The 22,531-nt window shown below is 43.5% G+C and overlaps 1 protein-coding gene across 1 annotated transcript; it reads left to right on the top strand.

The window, feature by feature from the left end:
- Positions 1-14,574: 14,574 nt before the first annotated feature.
- On the top strand, positions 14,575-16,527 carry LOC121537429. Its single transcript, XM_041845066.2, has 2 exons — positions 14,575-16,034; positions 16,191-16,527. Exons 1-2 carry the CDS (start codon positions 14,585-14,587, stop codon positions 16,340-16,342), a joined length of 1,602 nt encoding a protein of 533 aa, XP_041701000.2. The 5' UTR covers positions 14,575-14,584; the 3' UTR covers positions 16,343-16,527.
- Positions 16,528-22,531: the final 6,004 nt, after the last annotated feature.

Here is a 22,531-nt window from a genome sequence, read left to right as displayed (position 1 = left end):
GGAGGTGCTTTGCTGGTGACACTGTGGTGATTTATTTAGAATTCAAGGCACACTTAACCAGCATGGCTACCACAGCATTCTGCAGCGATACGCCATCCCATCTGGTTTGCGCTTAGTGGGACTATCATTTGTTTTTCAACAGGACAATGACCAAAAACACACCTCCAGGCTGTGTAAGGGCTATTTGACCAAGGAGAGTGATGGAGTGCTGCATCAGATGACCTGGCCTCCACAACCACCCGACCTCAACCCAATTGAGATGGTTTGGGATTAGTTGGATTGCAGAGTGAAGGAAAAGCAGCCAACAAGTGCTCAGCATATGTGGGAACTCCTTCAAGACTGTTGGAAAAGCATTCCTCATGAAGCTGGTTGAGAGAATGCCAAGAGCGTGCAAAGCTGTCATCAAGGCAAAGGATGGCTACTTTGAAGAATCTAAAATATATTTTGATTTGTTTAACACTTTTTTGGTTACTACATGATTCCATATGTGTTATTTCATAGTTTTGATGTCTTCACTATTATTCTACAATATAGAAAATAGTCAAAATAAAGAAAAACCCTTGAATGAGTAGGTGTGTGCAAACTTTTGACTGGTACTGTATATATTTTTAATGGTATTTAAAATCATACCTTCGGTATTTTGAAATACCCCGGGATATGGTATAAACGGTATGTCGCCCAAGCCTACTTCTTATAGCTCCTCCCACCAGCCTCCTGTTCATTCAACATACCCTTCTTCACCATCAAATCCCTCAATTGTTGTTCCTCATATACTATTACAGTATATTGTAAAAAGCTCTATAGAAATTTAGTTTAATTCCCTCTAATTTAAAAAAATTATCTGACTTTCCTTGCCCCTCTGTATAAAAAAAGATGACAAGAGAGGACTTCAATGAGACCTGCAACACCATCCTATCGTGGGTGAAAGAGGCCGTCGGGACTGTTGTGAAGCCTGCCCTGGACCTGACCTGGGAAATCATCACCACTAACGGATCTTCAATATTGTCGACCCCCTCCAGCTGCTCACGAACAGAGGAATGCTCAGTTGTGATCTGACCCTCTCCATCAAGGTATTTTGAATGTAATAGTACTCTATGGTCAGTGTTAAGAACTTTGAACTGTGTTAAGTGTCCCATGTCGGGACATTGACTGTGTACTGCTAATCTGCTGTTCTCTGAATTGTATTTGTATTTATTATGAATCCACATTAGCTGCTACCACAGATTGTAAGCTGTCATGGTCAAAACATATTGATACAACAGTAGCTAAGATGGGGAGAAGTCTGTCCATAATAAAGCGCTCTTCTGCCTTCTTAACAGCACTATCAATAAGGCAGGTCCTACAGGCTCTAGTTGTGGGCCTGTATAATGTTTTTAAAATTGTATAACTGCCTTGACTTTGCTGGACCCCAGGAAGAGTAGCTGCTCTCTGTGTACATTAATGTTAGCTCTCTGTGTACATCTAAGGGCCAGCCGTGCTGCCCTGTTCTGAGCCAGTTGCAATTTTCCTAAGTCCCTCTTTGTGGAACCTGACCACACGACTGAACAGTAGTCCAGGTGCGACAAAACTATGGCCTGTAGGACCTGCCTTGTTGATAGTGCTGTTAAGAAGGCAGAACAGCACTTTATTATGGACAAACTTCTCCCTATCTTAGCTACTGTTGTATCAATATGTTTTGACCATGACAGTTTACAATCCAGGGTTACTCCAAGCAGTTTAGTCACCTCAACTTGCTCAAATTCCACATGATTCATTACAAGATTTAGTTGAGGTTTACGGTTTAGTGAATGATTTGTCCCAAATACAATGCTTTTAGTTTTAGAAGTATTTAGGACTAACTTTTTCCTTACCACCCATTCTGAAACTAACTGCAGCTCTTTGTTAAGTGTTGCAGTCATTTCAGTCGCTGTAGTAGCTGACGTGTATAGTGTTGAGTCATCCGCATACATAGACACACAGGCTTTACTCAAAGCCAGTGGCATGTTGTTAGTAAAGATTGAAAAACGTAAGGGGCCTAGACAGCTACCCTGGGGAATTCCTGATTATACCTGGATTATGTTGGATAGGATTCCATTAAAGAACACCCTCTGTGTTCTGTTAGACAGGTAGCTCCTTATACACAATATAGCAGGGGGTGTAAAGCCATAACACATATGTTTTTCCAGCAGCAGACTATGATCGATAATGTCAAAAGCCGCACTGAAGTCTAACAAAACAGCCTCCACAATCTTTTTATCATCAATTTCTCTCAGCCAATCATCTGTCATTTGTGTAAGTGCTGTGCTTGTTGAATGTCCTTCCCTATAAGCGTGCTGAAAGTCTGTTGTCAATTTGTTTACTGTAAAATAGCATTGTATCTGGTCAAACACAATTATTTCCAAAAGTTTACTAAGGGTTGGTAACAGGCTGATTGGTTGGCTATTTGAGCCAGTAAAGGAGGCTTTACTATTCTTATGTAGGGGAATGACTTTTGCTTCCCTCCAGGCCTTAAATTGAAGATATGGCAAATAGGAGTGTTATTAATTTTCCATCCAAGTTGTCAGACCCTGGTGGCTTGTCATTGTTGATAGACAACCATCATTATTTCACCTCTTCCACACTCACTTTATGGAATTCAAAATTACAATGCTTGTCTTTCATAATTTGGTCAGATATACTTGGATGTGTAGTGTCAGCATTTGTTGCTGGCATGTCATGCATAAGTTTGCTAATCTTGTCAATTAAAAAATAATAAAAGTAGTTGGCAATATCAATGGATTTTGTGATGAATGAGCCATGTGATTCAATGAATGATGGAGCAGAGTTTGCCTTTTTGCCCAAATTTTCATTTAAGGTGCTCCAAAGCTTTTAACTATCATTATTTATGTAATTTACAGTTGAAGTCGGAAGTTTACATACACTTCAGTTGGAGTCATTAAAACTAGTTTTTCAACCACTCCACAAATTTCTTGTTAACAAACTATACTTTTGGCATGTCGGTTAGGACATCTACTTTGTGCATGACACAAGTAATTTTTACAACAATTGTTTACAGACAGATTATTTCACTTATAATTCACTGCATCACAATTCCAGTGGGTCAGAAGTTGACGGTGCCTTTAAACAGCTTGGAAAATTCCAGAAAATGATGTCATGGCTTTAGAAGCTTCTGCTAGGCTAATTGACATCATTTGAGTCAATTGGAGGTGTACCTGTGGATGTATTTCAAGGCCTACCTTCAAACTCAGTGCCTCTTTGCTTGACATCATGGGAAAATCTAAATAAATCAGCCAAGACCTCAGAAACAAAATTGTAGACCTCCACAAGTCTGGTTCATCCTTGGGAGCAATTTCCAAACGCCTGAAGGTACCACGTTCATCTGTACAAACAATAGTATGCAAGTATAAACACCATGGGACCACGCAGCCGTCATACCGCTCAGGAAGGAGACGTGTTCTGCCTCCTAGAGATTAACGTACTTTGGTGCGAAAAGTGCAAATCAATCCCAGAACAACAGCAAAGGACCTTGTGAAGATGCTGGAGGAAACAGGTACAAAAGTATCTATAGCCACAGTAAAACGAGTCCTATATCGACATAACCTGAAAGGCCGCTCAGCAAGGAAGAAGCCACTGCTCCAAAACCGCCATAAAAAAGCCAGACTACGGTTTGCAACTGCACATGGGGACAAATATCGTACTTTTTGGAGAAATGTCCTCTGGTCTGATGAAACAAAAATAGAACTGTTTGGCCATAATGACCATCGTATTGTTTGGCGGAAAAAGTGGGTCGCTTGCAAGCCGAAGATCACCATCCCAACCGTGAAGCACGGGGGTGGCAGCATCATGCTGTGGGGGTGCTTTGCTGCAGGAGGGACTGGTGCACTTCACAAAATAGATGGCATCATGAGGAAGGAAAATTATGTGGATATATTGAAGCAACATCTCAAGACATCAGTCAGGAAGTTAAAGCTTGGTTGCAAATGGGTCTTCCAAATTGACAATGACCCCAAGCATACTTCCAAAGTTGTGGCAAAATGGCTTCAAGGTATTGGAGTGGCCATCACAAAGCCCTGACCTAAATCTTATAGAAAATGTGTGGGCAGAACTGAAAAAGCGTGTGCGAGCAAGGAGGCCTACAAACCTGACTCAGTTACACAAGCTCTGTCAGGAGGAATGGGCCAAAATTCACCCAACTTATTGTGGGAAGCTTGTGGAAGGCTACCCGAAACGTTTGACCCAAGTTAAACAATTTAAAGGCAATGCTACCAAATACTAATTGAGTGTATGTAAACTTCTGACCCACTGGGAATGTGATGAAAGAAATCTGAAATAAATAATTCTCTCTACTATTATTCTGACATTTCACATTCTTAAAATAAAGTGGTGATCCTAACTGACCTAAGACAGGGAATTTTTACTAGGATTAAATGTCAGGAATTGTGAAAATGAGTTTAAATGTATTTGGCTAAGGTGTATGTAAACTTCTGACTTCAACTGTATCTTTGTTTCATAGTGTACTTTCTTCTTCTTTTTATTCAGTTTAGTCACATGATTTCTCAGTTTGCAGTACGTTTGCCAATCGGTTGTGCAGCCAGACTCTTTTGCCTCATCCCTCTCAACCATACAATTTTTCAATTCCTCATCAATCCACGGGGATTTAACCGTTTTTACAGTCATTTTCTTAATGGGTGCATGCTTATTAGTAACTGGGATAAGCAATTTCAGAAATGTGTCAAGTACAGTGTCTGGTTGCTTCTCATTACACAAAACGGACCAAAAAATATTATTTACCTCAACAACATAGGAATCACTACAAAACTTATTGTATGACCTCTTATACACTATATTAGGCCCAGCCTTTGGAACTTTGGTTTTCCTAGATATGGCTACTATATTGTGATCACTACATCCGATGCATTTGGATACTGCTTTCAAGCAAATTTCTGCAGCATTAGTAAAGATGTGATCAATACATATTGATGATTTCATTCCTGTGCTGTTTGTAACTACCCTGGTAGGTTGACTGATAACCTGAACCAGGTTGCAGGCACTAGTTACAGTTTGAAGCTTTCTCTTCAGTGGGCAGCCTGATGAAAGCCAGTCAAATCACCCAGAAAATATACCTCTGTTGATATCAGTTACATTATCAAGCATTTTACACATTTTATCCAGCTGCTGACTGTTAGCACTTGGTGGTCTATAGCAGCTTCCCACCAGAATGTGCTTTAGGTGAGGCAGATGAACCTGTAGCCATATTACTTCAACAGTATTTAACATGAGATCCTCTCTAAGCTTTGATGTGAATCACACATGCTGTGAGTGCCTTTACATGTAAGAGAATACTAAACCTCCATACTATAATTGTTTTGGCATTATTGTCATAGCCACAGGAAGTAGGGGTGCTGAGGGTGCTGCAGCCTGAATAATCAGAATAAAAAATATATATACAGTGAAGGAAAAAAGTATTTGATCCCCTGCTGATTTTGTACGTTTGCCCACTGACAAAGAAATGATCAGTCTATAATAATTTTAATGGTAGGTTTATTTGAACAGTGAGAGACAGAATAACAACAACAAAATCCAGAAAAACGCATGTCAAAAATGTTATAAATTTATTTGCATTTTAATGAGGGAAATAAGTATTTGACCCCCTCTCAATCAGAAAGATTTCTGGCTCCCAGGTGTCTTTTATACAGGTAACGAGCTGAGATTAGGAGCACACTCTTAAAGGGAGTGCTCCTAATCTCAGCTTGTTACCTGTATAAAAGACACCTGTCCACAGAAGCAATCAATCAATCAGATTCCAAACTCTCCACCATGGCCAAGACCAAAGAGCTCTCCAAGGATGTCAGGGACAAGATTGTAGACCCGTCTGGAATGGGCTACAAGACCATCGCCAAGCAGCTTGGTGAGAAGGTGACAACAGTTGGTGCGATTATTCGCAAATGGAAGAAACACAAAAGAACTGTCAATCTCCCTCGGCCTGGGGCTCCATGCAAGATCTCACCTCGTGGAGTTGCAATGATCATGACAACGGTGAGGAATCAGCCCAGAACTACACGGGAGGATCTTGTCAATGATCTCATGGCAGCTGGGACCATAGTCACCAAGAAAACAATTGGTAACACACTACGCCGTGAAGGACTGAAATCCTGCTGCGCCCGCAAGGTCCCCCTGCTCAAGAAAGCACATATACAGGCCCGTCTGAAGTTTGCCAATGAACATCTGAATGATTCAGAGGAGAACTGGGTGAAAGTGTTGTGGTCAGATGAGACCAAAATCGAGCTCTTTGGCATCAACTCAACTTGCCGTGTTTGGAGGAGGAGGAATGCTGCCTATGACCCCAAGAACACCATCCCCACCGTCAAACATGGAGGTGGAAACATTATGCTTTGGGGGTGTTTTTCTGCTAAGGGGACAGGACAACTTCACCGCATCAAAGGGACGATGGACGGCGCCATGTACCATCAAATCTTGGGTGAGAACATCCTTCCCCCAGCCAGGGCATTGAAAATGGGTCGTGGATGGGTATTCCAGCATGACAATGACCCAAAACACATGGCCAAGGCAACAAAGGAGTGGCTCAAGTAGAAGCACATTAAGATCCTGGAGTGGCCTAGCCAGTCTCCAGACCTTAATTTACATTTACGTCATTTAGCAGACGCTCTTATCCAGAGCGACTTACAAATTGGTGCATTCACCCTATAGCCAGTGGGATAACCACTTTACAATTTATTAATTTATTTATTTTAATTTTATTTATTTTTTAGGGGGGGGTAGAAGGATTACTTTATCCTATCCCAGGTATTCCTTAAAGAGGTGGGGTTTCAAATGTCTCCGGAAGGTGGTGAGTGACTCCGCTGTCCTGGCGTCGTGAGGGAGCTTGTTCCACCATTGGGGTGCCAGAGCAGCGAACAGTTTTGACTGGGCTGAGCGGGAACTATGCTTCCGCAGAGGAAGGGGAGCCAGCAGGCCAGAGGTGGATGAACGCAGTGCCCTCGTTTGGGTGTAGGGACTGATCAGAGCCTGAAGGTACGGAGGTGCCGTTCCCCTCACAGCTCCATAGGCAAGCACCATGGTCTTGTAACAGATGTGAGCTTCAACTGGAAGCCAGTGGAGTGTGCGGAGGAGCGGGGTGACGTGAGAGAACTTGGGAAGGTTGAACACCAGACGGGCTGCGGCATTCTGGATGAGTTGTAGGGGTTTAATGGCACAGGCAGGGAGCCCAGCCAACAGCGCGTTGCAGTAATCCAGACGGGAGATGACAAGTGCCTGGATTAGGACCTGTGCCGCTTCCTGTGTAAGGCAGGGTCGTACTCTCCGAATGTTGTAGAGCATGAACCTGCAGGATCGGGTCACCGCCTTGATGTTAGCGGAGAACGACAGGGTGTTGTCCAGGGTCACGCCAAGGCTCTTCGCACTCTGGGAGGAGGACACAACGGAGTTGTCAACCGTGATGGCGAGATCATGGAACGGGCAGTCCTTCCCCGGGAGGAAGAGCAGCTCCGTCTTGCCAAGGTTCAGCTTGAGGTGGTGATCCGTCATCCATACTGATATGTCTGCCAGACATGCAGAGATGCGATTCGCCACCTGGTTATCAGAAGGGGGAAAGGAGAAGATTAGTTGTGTATCGTCAGCGTAGCAATGATAGGAGAGGCCATGTGAGGATATGACAGAGCCAAGTGACTTGGTGTATAGCGAGAATAGGAGAGGGCCTAGAACTGAGCCCTGGGGGACACCAGTGGTGAGAGCACGTGGTGCGGAGACAGCTTCTCGCCATGCCACTTGGTAGGAGCGACCGGTCAGGTAGGACGCAATCCAAGAGTGAGCCGCGCCGGAGATGCCCAGCTCGGAGAGGGTGGAGAGGAGGATCTGATGGTTCACAGTATCAAAGGCAGCAGACAGGTCTAGAAGGACAAGAGCAGAGGAGAGAGAGTTAGCTTTAGCAGTGCGGAGAATGTGGCAAAGAGCTTCCTAGGGTTAGAGGCAGATGCTTGGAATTTAGAGTGGTAGAAAGTGGCCTTAGCAGCAGAAACAGATGAAGAAAATGTAGAGAGGAGGGAGTGAAAAGATGCCAGGTCCGCAGGGAGTCTAGTTTTCTTCCATTTCCGCTCAGCTGCCCGGAGCTCTGTTCTGTGAGCTCGCAATGAGTCATCAAGCCACGGAGCTGGAGGGGAGGACCGAGCCGGCCGGGAGGATAGGGGACACAGAGAGTCAAAGGATGCAGAAAGGGAGGAGAGGAGGGTTGAGGAGGCAGAATCAGGAGATTGGAGGGAGAAGGATTGAGCAGAGGGAAGAGATGATAGGATGGAAGAGGAGAGAGTAGTGGGAGAGAGAGAGCGAAGGTTGCGGCGGCGCATTACCATCTGTGTAGGGGCAGAGTGAGTAGTGTTGGAGGAGAGCGAGAGAGAAAAAGGATACAAAGTAGTGGTCGGAGACATGGAGGGGAGTTGCAGTGAGATTAGTAGAAGAGCAGCATCTAGTAAAGATGAGGTCAAGCGTATTGCCTGCCTTGTGAGTAGGGGGGGACGGTGAGAGGGTGAGGTCAAAAGAGGAGAGGAGTGGAAAGAAGGAGGCAGAGAGAAATGTGTCAAATGTAGACGTAGGGAGGTTGAAATCCCCCAAAACTGTGAGGGGTGAGCCATCCTCAGGAAAGGAGCTTATCAAGGCGTCAAGCTCATTTATGAACTCTCCAAGGGAACCTGGAGGGCGATAGATGACAAGGATATTAAGCTTAAATGGGCTAGTGACTGTGACAGCATGGAATTCAAATGAGGAGATAGACAGATGGGTTAGGGGAAAAATTGAGAATGTCCACTTGGGAGAGATGAGGATTCCTGTGCCACCACCCCTCTGACCAGATGCTCTCGGGGTATGCGAGAACACATGGTCAGACGAGGAGAGAGCAGTAGGAGTAGCAGTGTTTTCAGTGGTAATCCATGTTTCCGTCAGCGCCAGGAAGTCGAGGGACTGGAGGGTAGCATAGGCTGGGATGAAGTCAGCCTTGTTGGCAGCAGAACGGCAGTTCCAGAGGCTGCCTGAGACCTGGAACTCCAGGTGTGTGGTGCGTGCAAGGACCACCAGGTTAGAGAGGCAGCAGCCACGCGGTGTGAGGCGTTTGTGTAGCCTGTGCGGAGAGGAGAGAACAGGGATAGGCAGAGGCATAGTTGACAGGCTGTAGCAAATGGCTACAATAATGCAGAGGAGATCGGAATGAAATGAACTAAACATCAGGGAAAGGAGAGAGCGGGGCCTCCCTCACCACAACTCCCAAATATAACTATCCCAACTTCCACCTCAGAGACTATAATTGTTTCACTGAAACACCCGAATAAAACTCTCCCAACTTCCAGTTTAGAAATTAGAATTGTTGTAAACTACAGCGGTTCAATATTTCAAGGAATAGACTCAACTTACTTTATTCAGCTATTTAACTATGACGCCATAGCTAACTAGCATGCTAGCATCCAATAACACACGGTTTAGCACCAATACTTGGTTACAACAAACTACCAATAGTGTGTTAACACACTAAACAGATAATTCGTGTCCGTGTCTAGTTCCTTTCATAACGCAGCAATAATTAAACGTTGGCTAGCTAGCACAAATATATTGTATTTAGCTGCTACAGTACTGCTAGCTGGTAGTGTTGGCTAGCTAGCAATGGCTGCTGTGTTGACTTTGTTTGAAAAACGGCGTCGCTGCGAACGAATGTAGCTGGCTAAAATTATATTGTATTTAGTTGCTATAGTACTGCTAGCTGGTAGCGTTGGCTAGCTAGCAATGGCTGCGGTGATGATTTTGTTTGAAAAACGGCGTCGCTGCGAACGAATGTAGCTGGCTAAAAGGATATTGTATTTAGTTGCTACAGTACTGCTAGCTGGTAGCTGGTAGTGTTGGCTAGCTAGCAATGGCTGCGGTGTTGACTTTGTTTGAAAAACGGCGTCGCTGCGAACGAATGTAGCTGGCTAGCTAACCTCGATAGTTACTCTATACTACACCTTTATCTTTGATACAAATACAACTATGTAGCTAGCCAACATTACACTAATCAAATCGTTCCATTGTAATGTAATGTGTCATATTACCTGCGGAGCGAAGTACAGCATGACTACTCACCTCGCCTGATCCACACACTAATCCCATAGAAAATCTGTGGAGGGAGCTGAAGGTTCGAGTTGCCAAACGTCAGGCTCGAAACCTTAATGACTTGGAGAAGATCTGCAAAGAGGAGTGGGACAAAATCCCTCCTGAGATGTGTGCAAACCTCGTGGCCAACTACAAGAAACGTCTGACCTCTGTGATTGCCAACAAGGTTTTTGCCACCAAGTACTGTCATGTTTTGCAGAAGGGTCAAATACTTATTTCCCTCATTAAAATGCAAATCAATTTATAACATTTTTGACATGCGTTTTTCTGGATTTATTTGTTGTTATTCTGTCTCTCACTGTTCAAATAACCCTACCATTAAAATTATAGACTGATCATGTCTTTGTCAGAGGGCAAACGTACAAAATCAGCAGGGGATCAAATACTTTTTTCCCTCACTGTATATATTCAAAAAGTAATAAATATTAGAAGCAAAAAATGTTTAACTAAAGTTGTGCACTGGGCCTTTAGTAGTATTAGCGGACCGATATAGAAAGTGCATTCCGAAAGTATTCAGACCCTTTGACTTTTTCCACATTTTGTTACGTTACAGCCTTATTCTAAAATGGATTAAATTGTTTTTTTCCACCCTCATCATACTACACACAATACCCCATAATGACAAAGCGAAAACAGGTTTTTAGACATTTTTGCAAATGTATTAAAAATAAAAAACAGAAATATCACATTTACATAATTATTCAGACCCTTTTCTCAGTACTTTGTTGAAGCACCTTTGGCAGTAATTACAGCCTCAAGTCTTTTTGGGTATGTCCCGACAAGCTTGGCACACCTGTATTTGGGGAGTTTCTCCCATTCTTCTCTGCAGATCCTCTCAAGCTCTGTCAGGTTGGATGGGGAGTGCTGCTGCACAGCTATTTTCAGGTCTCTCCAGAGATGTTCGATCGGGTTCAAGTCCGGGCTCTGGCTGGGCCACACAAGGACATTCAGAGACATCTCCCGAAGCCACTCCTGCGTTGTCTTGGCTGTGTGCTTAGGGTCATTGTCCTGTTGGAAGGTGAACCTTCGCCCCAGTCTGAGGTCCTGAGCGGTCTGGAGCAGGTTTTCATCAAAGATCTCTCTGTACATCTTTTCCTCGATCCTGACTAGTCTCCCAGTCCCTGCTGCTGAAAAACATCCCCACAGTATGATGCTGTCACCACCATGCTTTACCGTAGGGATGGTGCCAGGTTTCCTCCAGACGTGACGCTTGGCATTCAGGCCAAAGTGTTCAATCTTGGTTTCATCAGACCAGAGAATCTTGTTTCTCATGGTCTGAGTCCTTTAGGTGCCTTTTGGCAAACTCCAAGCGGGCAGTCATGTGCCTTTTACTGAGGAGTGGCTTCTGTCTGATCACTCTACCATAAAGGCCTGATTGGTGGAGTCCTGCAGAGATGGTTGTCCTTCTGGAAGGTTCTCCCATCTCCACAGAGGAACTCTGGAGCTCTGTCAGAGTGACCATCGGGTTATTGGTCACCTCCCTGACCAAGGCCCTCCCCCGATTGCTCAGTTGGGCCGGGTGGCCAGCTCTAGGAAGAGTCTTGGTTGTTCCAAACTTCTTCCATTTAAGAATGATGGAGGCCACTGTGTTCTTGGGGACCTTCAATGCTGCAGACATTTTTTGGTACCCTTCCCCAGATCTGTGCCTCAACACAATCCTGTCTCGGAGCTCTATGGACAATTCCTTCGACCTCATGGCTTAGGTTTTGCTCTGACATGCACTGTCAACTGTGGGACCTTATATAGACAGGTGTGTTCCTTTCCAAATCATGTGCAATCAATTGAATTTACCACAGGTGGACTCCAATCAAGTTGTAGAAACATGTCAAGGATGATCAATGGGAAACAGGATGCACCTTAGCTCAATTTCGAGTGTCATAGCATAGGGTCTGAATACTTATTTAAATAAAACATGTTCTTTTATTTGTAAAATTTGAAAAGAAATCGAAAATCCTGTTTTCGCTTTGTCATTATGGGGTATTGTGTGTAGATTGATGAGGATTTTTATTTATTTAATCCTTTTTAGAATAAGGCTGTAACGTAACAAAATGTAGAAAAAGGGAAGGGGTCTGAATACTTTCCAAATGCACTGTAGACCGGCAACAACTAAAAAATTCAGCATCTCCACTTTGGCAAAAAAGGTCGTTGTATAATTAAGAACAGTATTGTGCAGAATTCAACAGTTGGAATTGTAAGAGTTGTTGCCCCTTTCTCTGCAATTGTAACTCTAATGGAATCCAGAAAGAACAAAACCCAATCCTCAAACATTTACATCAAAAGGTGCAAAGTTATGGGCAAAGACACAAAACATCCACATCAAATTAAATATTTTCCTTGATGAAATAACATGGAAAACAACCACTTTTTGTGCATTATTAATTTACCATCCTTACAAATCACTTGTACATTACTGTATTGTACATAGGCTGGTCATCTAGGTTTGTACCTGTAGACTTTCCATCACCATGAAGAAAAACAATACACAATACAGTAATTGAGTACATGATGATGTGGCTCAGTTGGTAGAGCGTGGCGCTTGCAATGCTAGGGCTGTGGGTTCGATTGCAACAATTTCAAAGATTTTACTTCATATAAGGAAATCAGTCATTTGAAATGAATTCATTAGGCCCTAATCTATGGATTTCACAACTGGTAATACAGATATGCATCTGTTGGTCACAGATACTGTACCTTTAAAAAAATGCGCCTCACAATGGGCCTGCCCATACCATAACCCCACCGCCACTATGGGGCACTCTGTTCACAACGTTGACATCAGCAAACCGCTCGCCCACATGACGCCATACAGGTGGACTGTGGTTGGGAGGCAGGTTGGATGTACTGCCAAATTCTCTAAAACGACGTTGGAGGCGGCCTATGGTAGAGAAATGAACATTAAATTATCTGGCAACAGCTCTGCTGGACATTCCTGCAGTCAGCATGCCAATTGCACGCTCCCTCAAAACTTGAGACATCTGTGGCATTGTGTCGTGTGACAAAACTGCACATTTTAGAGTGGCCTTTTATTGTCCCCAACACAAGGTGCACCTGTGTAAGGATCATGCTGTTTAATCAGCTTCTTGATATGTCACACCTGTCAGGTGGATGGATTATCTTGGCAAAGAAGAAATGCTCACTAACAGGCATGTAAACAAATTTGTGCATTACATTTGAGAGAAATACGCATTTTGTGCGTATGGAACATTTTGGGGATCTTGTATTTCAGCTCATTAAACATGGGACTAACACTTTACATGTTGCGTTTATATTTTTGTTCAGTGTAGTATATTTTTTTCTCACAAAAGTAGTTCACTGGGCCTTTACTAGTTGTGTATTAGCGGACCAATATAGACATCTTCAGCGCAGGCACGTTTTTTTCGGCATTCTCCCCGTCAGCCAAAAAATCGCAGCCCACCCCCAAACTACTTCCTGCGGCTATGGTTATTATAATGTCCTATACCTTTGTGATGTCATCAATCAGAATACTCTACTACTCAAATCTCTGTCAAATCTCTGCTTGTTCATAAAAAATCTGTCAAAGTCAATATTGCTCAACTGAAAAGAGAGTTTGAACAAAAGAGCTCCAGTTTGAACATGTTTCTTTAGACAACTTCTGCCCTATATGTACATGAAAGCAAGCAAAAATGCAGAACTCATTGCTATGCTAACAGAACAAACGAAGCGAGCAAGCAACATTTGTTTTGGTAAATTATCTTGTGTATGTCATCAATGACATTATCGCATGTTGCAATGTCTGTCTTGATATTTCAGCAGCAGATCTAAGAGTGCTTTGTTGGATGAGGTTGACGGAGAACACGGTGAGTTGCCCTGTGGATCAAACAGGTCCAGCCCAAGTAGGAATGGAAGTAGACTGTTGGTGGAGCCAGTAGTAGTCCTGTTAGGTGGGTCGCAAGAAAACGTCTATCAGTGCATTCAGTCTGAGATTGATGAGTCAGTAAGCGACATAATTCTCTCGTCAGACCTTAGAGATGACAATCTGTTGAAAGCAGTGACCTCATCCAAGACTGTGAGCTCTGATATCTTTGAGGCGGCAATAAGGGACATCAACGCTGGCCTCTCTTACGTCCTCCTGCAAGCAACATGTAGCAGAAGCAGCCAAGTTGCCAGAGAGATGCTTTGCATTGTCTCTGTGAAGTTGCTTCCGTTGTTCCCTGAGCTGACAGGAAAGGGGTTTCCCAGTGTCCCTGTAGAATTGCAGAGGATACTGGAATCGAAGTTGCCTTCTGCCACAGCACAGGTTATTGTTTCTGTCATTGATGCCATGATTAATCTCTGTGGAAAGGAATGCACAAGGGATACTACAGAAGGACAGGATTCCGTTAATAGCCAACTGTGTAGCTTTCTACATGCTGTGTCTGACAGAATCAAAGACATGACATTAAAGATCAAGTCATTTAGCCCCCAGCCAGGCGAACAACCCAGAACATCCAAATCCATGGAATCTCTCCAGGACACAATGCCATGCTCAAAACCCAAACTTCTATTGTCATTCACCTCATCCATAGACCAGTCTTGCTCAAGCTTGATAAAGCTGTGCTCCTACTCTTACTGCACACCAGACTTTAACAAAGAGTTCAGTGACCTGGAACAGGAGAGGCAAGTGGTTCAGTCTCCTCAGCCGTCAATGTCAAGAAAGGAGGTCATTGACCTTGGAGACATTCCAACTGCAATTTGGGACCAATCAAAAAATATGGAATTCCATAAAAAAGCCTCAATGGCAGTGAGCCAGATCATGGAAACCACTGTGAAGGAGATCACCACACTTTTTGATTCCAAAATCTGCACCATTTACCAAGGACCACTTGAGAAACTTGATGAACAAAGCATGCCACTGGAGCCCTCCATAAAGCTCCCACACAACACTGGTGAGGCAGCATCTGGTGTGGTAGATATCATCTTGGAGGGCGTGCAGACTGTAATTGATCCCAACAAGGATTTTTTCAATACTCTCACAGACCCTACACTCTTTCGGGAGCAAGTCCAATTGGTTTCCCACATTATTCTTCAAATGGTCCAAGCTAAATTGAAGGAAATGTTCACTGTACAACTGCTCCTTAACACTGAAAGCGACATCGGATTTAGTCAACACGGTGTAGTAACCAGTGCAAAAGAGATCCTGAGCCGGATCTTGGTGAACATCAAGGAGGGACTGCCAACATGCGAGTTGAAAGGGTCCAGGGAGGCACTCGCAAAGCAGTTTTTGGACTCACTAATCCATAACCTCAAGCTACTGATAACCAGGGATTTGGATCAACAGCCAGAACAAGGTGCCCCCAGCTGCTTTGTTGAACAGAGAGTGGCTGACATTAGTGCCTCAATTATTCCAGAGACTAGATGCAGCACTTCTCTAGAGCTGGAATGTATGGTTGCTGATGTTAGGCCTATAACAACTAATTTGTATCATGCTATTGTGGAGACGGCGAACGTCCTCTCTAAGGATTCAATTCACTTCTTGTCCAAGACTGTGCTCATTGAAAAGGCCCAGCAGGTAATGCTAGATTCCAGCAGCACCAATATACTACGCCTGGCAGTCAGTAATTCACAGATGGCTGTTCAGAAATCATGCCCTGGGAAGGAGGACCTTGAGAAACAACTTGTTTTGGATTTTGTAAAGACATCAGTAGGGAACCTACTCCAGAAGTGTTTGGGTTTAAATGCTTCCCAAGATGAATCTCAACCCTCTCAGCACCCTTCCTCCGGCTCTAGCCAGAAGTCTCTTCGCTCCATCCCTGGCTGGGTGTTGTCGAAGCTGAAGGGTACTAAGACAAGTGTGGAAACTGTCTCTGCAACAGCCCTGATCACAACAGCTATGGTCCAGGAAGTAATGGGCTCTGTCCCACTGACCAGATATCCGTCAGTGGATACAAGTGTTTGCCTCAGCAAAGGTAAGGCCTTTATTTATTTTAGACATTATTTGAATGCTATCCAAAATGTAATAGAAAGCTGGAATTATAAGATGTTATTGGACTTATCTTACTTTCGCACATTTCAATCAATTCAAATATTCATATTTTAATAAAATGTCAATTTTCTATTTAAAGATCCTTCAAATATGTATTTGCCGCTTGAGGATATTCATTGTTATGAGGAGCTAGTAAGAGAATGTGACATAGGAGAAATGGCTAAGAAATGTTTGGCCACTGAGGCTGACCGTCCAGAAACAGGACTGAAAACTGTAAACTGGTGCGAATGAGTCCCCCATTTCATGGGTCTTTGTCAAAAAAAAGCACAGACAATGTCCCGTGTAAGTCTGTCTAAAAGTCTGGCTTCGGACAACACTAATTCTCAGGAAGATGTACAAGAATTTCAGGCCACTTCAAGTCTATGCACGGTGGCAAGAACCCCATCCCCAGTGGAATCGATGGCCAATGGGTCTATGCATAGCGTAATGAATGCCCTTCTCTTGAAAGTCGAAGAGAATTCGGTCGAATCAGTGTTGGAATTGCACCAGGCAGTAGAGGTGTTCAGTGCAGAGGTCCCCAGAGCCATTGCTTTGTCTGTGGTTCCGGCAATCAGCACTGACAAAATGCCTGAGCCATCTCTCACCATCACTAAGGCTCAAGGAAAGACAACCAAAAACAGGCGAGAGCGATTCTATTTCCCTAGTTGTTGTCCACAGAAGGAGCAAAAGAAAGCCAAAGTGAGTTCCGTTTCTACTTTGTCCGACAAAGCTATGTTTATTGACGATATGTACCAGGACCTGCTCCAAGAAAAAGGATCTGCCATAAAATTGTGCCAATCAGTTGAACAATTGCACCTTGCAGTAGAGGAGTGCAGTGCAGAGAGATTCCCCCATTTCTTGGGTCTTAGTCAAAAGACACCAGAGACAATGTCCCGTGTAAGTCTGGCTTCAGACAAAACAAATTCTCAGGAAGATGTACAAGAATTTCAGGCCACTTCAAGTCTATGCACGGTGGCAAGAACCCCATCCCCAGTGGAATTGATCTCCAATGGGTCTGTGCATAGCGTAATGAATGCACTTCTCTTGAAAGTCGTAGAGAATTCGGTCGAATCAATTTTGGAATTGTACCAGGCAGTAGAGGAGTTCAGTGCAGAGGTCCCCAGAGCCATTGCTTTGTCTGTGGTTCCGGCAATCAGCACTGACAAAATGCCTGAGCCATCTCTCACCATCACTAAGGCTCAAGGAAAGGCAACCAAAAACAGGCGAGAGAGATTCTATTTCCCTAGTTGTTGTCCACAGAAGGAGCAAAAGAAAGCCAAAGATAGTTCCACTTCTACTTTGTCTGACAAAGCTATGTTTATTGACGATGTGTACCAGGACCTGCTCCAAGAAAAGGGATCTGCCATAAAATTGTGCCAATCAGTTGAGCAATTGCACCTTGCAGTAGCGGACTGCAGTGCAGAGAGATTCCCCATGTCTTGGGTCTTAGTCAAAAGAAACCAGAGACAATGTCCCGTGTAAGTCTGGCTAAAAGTCTGGCTTCAGACAAAACTAATTATCAGGAAGATGTACAAGAATTTCAGGCCACTTCAAGTCTATGCACGGTGGCAAGAACCCCATCCCCAGTGGACTTGATCTCCAATGGGTCTGTGCATAGCGTAATGAATGCCCTTCTCTTGAAAGTCGAAGAGAATTTGGTCGAATCAGTGTTGGAATTGCACCAGGCAGTAGAGGAGTTCAGTGCAGAGATCCCCAGAGCCATTGCTTTGTCTGTGGTTCTGGCAATCAGCACTGACAAAATGCCTGAGCCATCTCTCACCATCACTAAGGCTCAAGGAAAGACAACCAAAAACGGACGAGAGAGATTCTATTTCCCTAGTTGTTGTCCACAGAAGGAGAAAAAGAAAACCAAAGTGAGTTCCGTTTCTACTTCGTCTGACAAAGCTATGTTTGTTGACGATGCGTACCAGGACCTGCTCCAAGAACAGGGATCTGCCATAAAATTGTGCCAATCAGTTGAGCAATTGCACCTTGCCGTAGAAGAGTGCAGTACAGAAGTCCCCAAAGCCATTGCTTCGTCTGTGGTTAGCGTGATCAGCACAGAAAAAATGGCTGAGTCATCTCTTAACACTATTGCTCAAGGAAAGCAAACCAATAACAGGCGAGAGAGATCCTATTTCCCTAGCTTTTGTCTGCAGAAGAAGAAAAAGCAAAACAAAGCTTCATCTACACCTGTGGTTTCCTTCTCCGGTGGGTCTGTGCATAGCTTGGTATGTGCACTCCTCTTGAAGATCCGGAAGAATGCTGATGGATCTCCTCCGCAGTCAGAGCCAGAGCTGATTGAGAAAGCCCTGTCTGTCAGTGGATCTGTGTTGACACTGTTGGCAGAGGTCAAAGGAATGTCGGTTGATGAGGAATCATCAACCCCTAGTCGGGCACCTCCTGATGAGGTAGTTGAAGCAGTGTACAAGGACATGCTGCAGGAAAAGGGTTCTGCAATAGAATTGCACCATGCAGTGGAGCAGTGCAGTGCAGAGGTCCCTAGAGTCATAGCCTGGTCTCTGGTAAAGGAGATAAGCACTGCTCCCCCCAATGAATTCCTTGCTGCCCCAGCTTTCCTCCTCTCATCTGTCCTGCTTCTCTCTGGACATCCAAGTAAGGTGATCTCATTATCGGGAAATGCCAAATCACTTGTCGCAGCGGCAAGTGATAGTCTCCCTAAGGATGAGAGTCGGAAGAGGTTTGGCTTGTTGCCAAAGCTGCCTAAGACACATAAAATGCAGAAGATGCCAAAGTTGAAGATGAAAATGAAGGTATGGTGTGAAAGTCTTTGAATTAATAACACATTTTATTTAGTTAAGCGTCTCTATTTCGACATTTTATGCTGTGTTCGTGAACCATCAGTTTTAATTGCTAGTGAATGACAATTATTGGAAATGATCAGAATTTCTGTTTCTGACAGCTTTGTGACCTACACTACCAGTCAAAAGTTGACACACCTACTCATTCAAGGGTTTTTCTTTATTTAAAAAATGTTGTACATTGTAGAATAATAGTGAAGACGTCAAAACTATGAAATAACACATATGGAATCATGTAGTAACCAAAGAAGTGTTAAACAAATCAAAATATATTTTATATTTGAGATTCTACAAATAGCCACCCTTTGCCTTGATGACAGCTTTGCACACTCTTGGCATTCTCTCAACCAGCTTCATGAGGTAGTCACCTGGAATGCATTTCAATTAACAGGTGTGCCTTCTTAAAAGTTAATTTGTGGAATTTCTTTCCTTAATGCGTTTGAGCCAATCAGTTGTGTTGTGACAAGGTAGGGGTGGTATACAGAAGATAGCCCTATTTGGTAAAAGACCAAATCCATATTATGGCAAGAACAGCTCAAATAAGCAAAGTGAAACAACAGTCCATCATTACTTTAAGACATGAAGGTCTGTCAATACTGAACATTTCAAGAACTTTTAAAGTTTCTTCAAGTGCAGTCGCAAAAACCATCAAGCACTATGATGAAACTGGCTCTCATGAGGACCGCCACAGGAATGGAAGACCCAGAGTTACCTCTGCTGCAGAGGATAAGTTCATTAGTGTTACCAGCCTCAGAAATTGCAGCCCAAATAAATGCTTCACAGAGTTCAAGTAACAGACACATCTCAACATCAACTGTTCAGAGGGGACTGTGTGAATCAGGCCTTCATGGTCGAATTGCTGTAAAGAAACCACTACTAAAGGACACCAATAAGAAGAAGAGACTTGCTTGGGCCAAGAAACATGAGCAATGGACATTAGACCGGTGGAAATGTGTCCTTTGGTCTGGAGTCCAAATATGAGATTTTTGGTTCCAACCACTGTGTCTTTGTGTAGTTCCCACCGTAAAGCATGGAGGAGGTGGTGTTATGGTGCTTTGCTGGTGACACTGTCTGTGATTTATTTACAACTCAAGGCACACTTAACCAGAATGGCTACCACAGCGATACGCCATCCCATCTGGTTTGGGCTTAGTGGGACTATAATTTCTTTTTCAACAGGACAATGACCCAACACATCTCCAGGCTGTGTAAGGGCTATTTTACCAAGATGGAGAGTGATGGAGTGCTGCATCAGATGACCTGGCCTCCACAATCCCCCGACCTCAACCCAATAGAGATGGTTTGGGATGAGTCGGATGGCAGAGTGAAGAAAAAAAAAAAAGGGCTCAGCATATGTGGGAACTCCTTCAAGACTGCCAAGTGTGCAAAGCTGTCATCAAGGCAAAGGGTGGCTATTTGAAGAATCTCAAATATAAAATATATTTTGATTTGTTTAACACTTTTTTGGTTACTACATGATTCCATGTGTTATTTCAGTTTTGATGTCTTCACTATTATTCTACAATTTAAAACATTTTAAAAAGAAAGAAAAACCCTTGAATGAGTAGGTGTGTCCAAACCTTTGACTGGTACTGTATGTTAACACTTTTCTATGACCTTCCAGAACAAAGTGGATCCACTGGCCATCTACCCCTCTTTTGATCTTCTGAGAGAGGATCCACTTGAGGACACATTTTATGATAATTCATAAGAGGGTCTATTGGAAGGCACCTCTGATGATCATACAAGTGGTAAACAGAAATAATCACAAACACCTTTTTTTGTTGAATACATGTCCATACCATTTTGAAGTGTTACTGTTGATGGGTATAGTGGGTCTGGGCCCTCTTTGAGATCATGCACAAACTTGATTTATGCTCATGAGTTATGCTCACACGTCTCAAGTCAGGATAGGACACACGTGTTAACACCATAGATATGTCACCATCTCCTCACCACTCTGTAATATATTGGGATGCTGAGCATGTGCAAATTGGTTTTTGAACTGGTGAAATGTTTTATGACTATGGGGTCCTCACTCACTAACTCTCTCTAATTAGACTTACAGTGCAGCAGTCCTTTTCCATCACCTCCCAACTCATTTGGAGAAGAACTCTGACATTCTGGCTCCGGCACCAAAAGTGAAGACCACCAAAAGACCGTCTCTCTTCACTAGCATTGGCAGTGTCATCACCAAGGCCTTCACTAGAGCACTTCACCCAGTCATGACCAGATCTAGGACCATCCGTAGTAGTAGTTAACTTGACCACCGGATAATAATTCAAGAGAGGATCCACTGGATCTTGCGACCTTATGATCATCCATCTTTGTTTAGATAAACTTGTTGGTTCAGAATTCATTCTTATGAGGTTGGTAAGCCACACAATTACATTTAGACTATAGCTAGGTTTCCATCCAATTGGCAACAGATTTTCATGCAAATATTCTAAAATATGCATTAAAAACAGTGTGCGCATTTTTCCACCAGTGATGTTTTCATTAAATTGACTTGCTGCAGATAAAAGCTGTGTGATGACGTAGTGCACATAAAAAATACCTTTTGCGGTACCGTTAAATTCCCATGTATTGAATAAAAATACAAATTAAATGGGTTTCCATTGCATTTTCAACTCTGATGGTTTTCTCACAAAAAATAACTGTGCGCTATATAGCGGAACACTCCGGTAAAGGCAACAGCGCGCAGATACTGGATCTGTGCCCTGTTGGCTAGAGCGCAGGTAAGGCCTACATCAGTGGTTCCCAACCAGGGGTACAAGGACCTCTGGGGGTACTTTGCCTATCCACAGAGGGTACTTGAGAAGACTCATGAGACCATTGGCCTACTCGTAAAATTGCACGAGGGGTTCCTTCTGGGGTACTCCGGGCAGAGCAAAATTCAGTTGGTGGTACAGTAACCGAAAAAGGTTGGGAACCACTGGCCTACATGATGAGATTATTATGGACAAAAGAGCGAGATTACCTTTATTTGTCAAACGGCAGCCAAGCATCGATGATCATGTCACCAGAATAAGACGCTCAACATTTATTGGAAAGGAGAATCAAACTCCATCACCTTGCACTTTAACCACTCTGTGAATTTCATAATTTATTTAAACTGTAGCGTAATTTTACATTTACATTTTAGTCATTTAGCAGACGCTCTTATCCAGAGCGACTTACAGTTAAGTGAGTGCATACATTTTTCATACTAGCCCCCCGTGGGAATCGAACCCACAATCCTGGCGTTGCAAGCGCTATGCTCTACCAACTGAGCTACAGGAGGCCCATAAACTGCATGCTTTCCCTACGAGTCGTAGTGGGAGGACAACATGTCATCACGTGACTCCAAGTTTACTTCGATATGATGGTTATTATATCTTATATTATTTCTCGCATAATTCGTTTTACCGACACAAAAAGATCCCACTTTGTCTAGTGTATTTTGTTTTGTTGACATTTGTAAAGTTGACCGAATTTTCTCTCTCAATCAGGCCTGAAATTCTTTATCCGACATGTACTTTACTCGCATAAAAAAGGTTGGATGGAAACCTGCTTTATAACACTATCAAACTGCGTCTCTGCTTTCAGTTTTGGAGGATGCAGAGGCCCTTGTCACAGT

Source organism: Coregonus clupeaformis, chromosome 24, assembly GCF_020615455.1.
Source record: "Coregonus clupeaformis isolate EN_2021a chromosome 24, ASM2061545v1, whole genome shotgun sequence".
Taxonomy (NCBI): domain Eukaryota; kingdom Metazoa; phylum Chordata; class Actinopteri; order Salmoniformes; family Salmonidae; genus Coregonus; species Coregonus clupeaformis.
This window is presented reverse-complemented; position numbering and strand designations above follow the sequence as displayed.

What these genes read in the sequence shown, in the direction of transcription:
- LOC121537429 (XM_041845066.2), top strand. Translation starts at nt 14,585, where the DNA reads ATGGAATCTCTCCAGGACACAATGCCATGCTCAAAACCCAAACTTCTA. An exon ending in AAGTGTTTGCCTCAGCAAAG is followed by an intron (nt 16,035 to 16,190) that starts GTAAGGCCTTTA and finishes TTCTATTTAAAG; the next exon opens with ATCCTTCAAATATGTATTTG.